We start from the raw sequence: 2,079 nt of genomic DNA, 5'->3' as shown, positions 1-2,079 counted from the left end.
TTCCCTACTGAACCTGCCATTAGGTGGAGTTTTCCAGCTTTGAAGTCCCTAGTTATTCTGGCCCATGAAACTGACTTAAGAAGGTGGAGCATCATGCTGAATAGCAGATTTTCCCAAGCCCTTTATATGTAGGAGAGAAAGAAATGTTGTACCCTCATGGAAACAAATGTCAAGAAAAAGAAGGTGAACAAAACCTCTAACGCTCTGCCAAGCGCTGGAGGGGTCCCCGCTAGCGTCTCTAGTGTCTTGCCTTCAGAGCAAGTTTCACCATCTGACGTGTCAGATCTTCCCAGAATTTTGCCTGAAGTAGTACATGTTGAAGCTGGACCCCAGAAAAGGCGGCCAGGCACTGCAATAATATCAAAACGATCAGATTCTTCAAATATGTCTCGGACGCCACTGAACCGGCCTGTCATCCCACCAAGAAGACCTTGCTTCAGGGTATGCTATATCTGCGGCAGAGAATTTGGGTCACAGTCTATTTCTATACATGAACCCCAATGCCTAGAGAAGTGGCATAGTGAAAACAATCAGCTACCACAGCATCTCAGAACAGCGGAGCCCAGGAGACCTCATGTCCTTACTGGTGGTTCCTGTACGCTTACTGCTGAAAACAGCGCAGCTTACCATAGTGCTCAGGCTCAGCTCCTGCCCTGTGGAAACTGTGGCCGAACCTTCCTTCCTGACCGTCTCATCGTGCACCAAAAGTGTTGCAGAGGAGGTAGCAGCAGTGTGGGGCTGTCAAGTTCTAGACCCCATAAATCCAGTAAAGTCCCAAGCTCTGAGTCTGGCTCAGCAAGTGATGATCCATCCCAGGCCTGTCAAGGAAAGAGCAGAGCTGCACCAGCTGTGTTAGACAAGGTAAACAGCTAAGCACATGCTGTATGAAAGGGTGTGGATGCATTTGGATGCTATGCACTAGAAGGGAGACTGGGTTCACATCAAATTTAAAATCACTTTCCTTCAAAGGGATCTTTTGGCTCTGTGCAAATGTTTCTATGCTGAACGGTAGGTAGAGGAAAGAGAAATACTGTGTGCGTAAGGAAAAATCTTTTTTCCTATTTCCTTTGATTCTCCTGTTGAAAGGGGGTAGTCGTGTTCTCATGCTCTGTGGTCCTGTGAGGGTCGTGTCCCCAAAAAGGATCATTGTGTGCTATAGCTACCTCGGAGATTCTGTTGAGGAGGTTCTGTTGGGCAGCTTAGGCGAGCTTTGAATGTTATATGTTTTAGCAGGTATTTTTATTTAGTTAACATGAAATACAATGTTTCATTATCCTGTAAGCACTCCAGTGATTTTCATACTTTACCGTTATTCTTAACCTTGGTGTGGAACACAAGTTTACTGAGAACTGCATGTTCAAAGGCAGAAACTCAGGGTATAACAACAAAAAACCAAATAGACCGCGCGTTTCTTTCCACTGAATTTGATTTAAGATCCAGGAAAAAGAAGCTGATTCACATTATCCAAAAGCTGCATGAAGTTTTGGAAAATGGCATATTTTTTCTGCATTTGTTTCTGCACAAGCTGTCTTTTGGTCAGGAGTTTTGCAAAAAGATAGATGTCTAAATTTAGGCCTAGTGTCTAAAATAAAAGGCTTTCTTTCATTTTATTTTTCAATGGGAGTTGGACTCCCGATTGCCTATATTACTTTTGAAAATGGAATTTAGCTTTCTTAGTCATCACAGGAATGAAATGCTATGCAAAGCATTTCTAAAAAAGTTTTAAAAGTCAAAGAATGCTGTGTTTCAGTTTTCCAGCTGCTGAATAAAATGGAGGTAATAGCATTACTCTAAACAAACACCAGAACAACAGCTGTGTGAGGCATTTTTATATTATACTATTTGAGACCACTAGTCGATAGATATTGGCAAATTAGGTCCTCTCCTCAGGTCTTTAATCACCAGATTTCAGTTAACTCACGAACAGTTCAAAACACTGCACAGGTGCATCTATAGCTGTCAGAAAGGAAATTGTACCAAAGGAATGACATTGCTCTAAAGATGATTGTTCAGTGAAAGGCATGGGTGCAGAGCAGAGTTTAGTCCATCACACATAATTCTGTATGTTTTTAAAGAAGG

The 2,079-nt window shown here is 42.4% G+C and overlaps 1 protein-coding gene across 1 annotated transcript in view; it reads left to right on the top strand.

The window, feature by feature from the left end:
* Window positions 1–156: 156 nt before the first annotated feature.
* Window positions 157–2,079, top strand: part of LOC104496064 (zinc finger protein 474-like) — an 11,878-nt gene continuing 9,955 nt past the window's right edge. The window contains exon 1 of the mRNA XM_010139133.1: window positions 157–861. Coding sequence (XP_010137435.1) covers window positions 157–861 — 705 coding nt within the window. The remainder of the gene's footprint in view (window positions 862–2,079) is intronic.

Source organism: Buceros rhinoceros, unplaced genomic scaffold, assembly GCF_000710305.1.
Source record: "Buceros rhinoceros silvestris isolate BGI_N320 unplaced genomic scaffold, ASM71030v1 scaffold35206, whole genome shotgun sequence".
Lineage (NCBI taxonomy): Eukaryota > Metazoa > Chordata > Aves > Bucerotiformes > Bucerotidae > Buceros > Buceros rhinoceros.
Note: the sequence above shows the minus strand (reverse complement) of the source record. Positions and strands in the feature narration are given on the sequence as shown.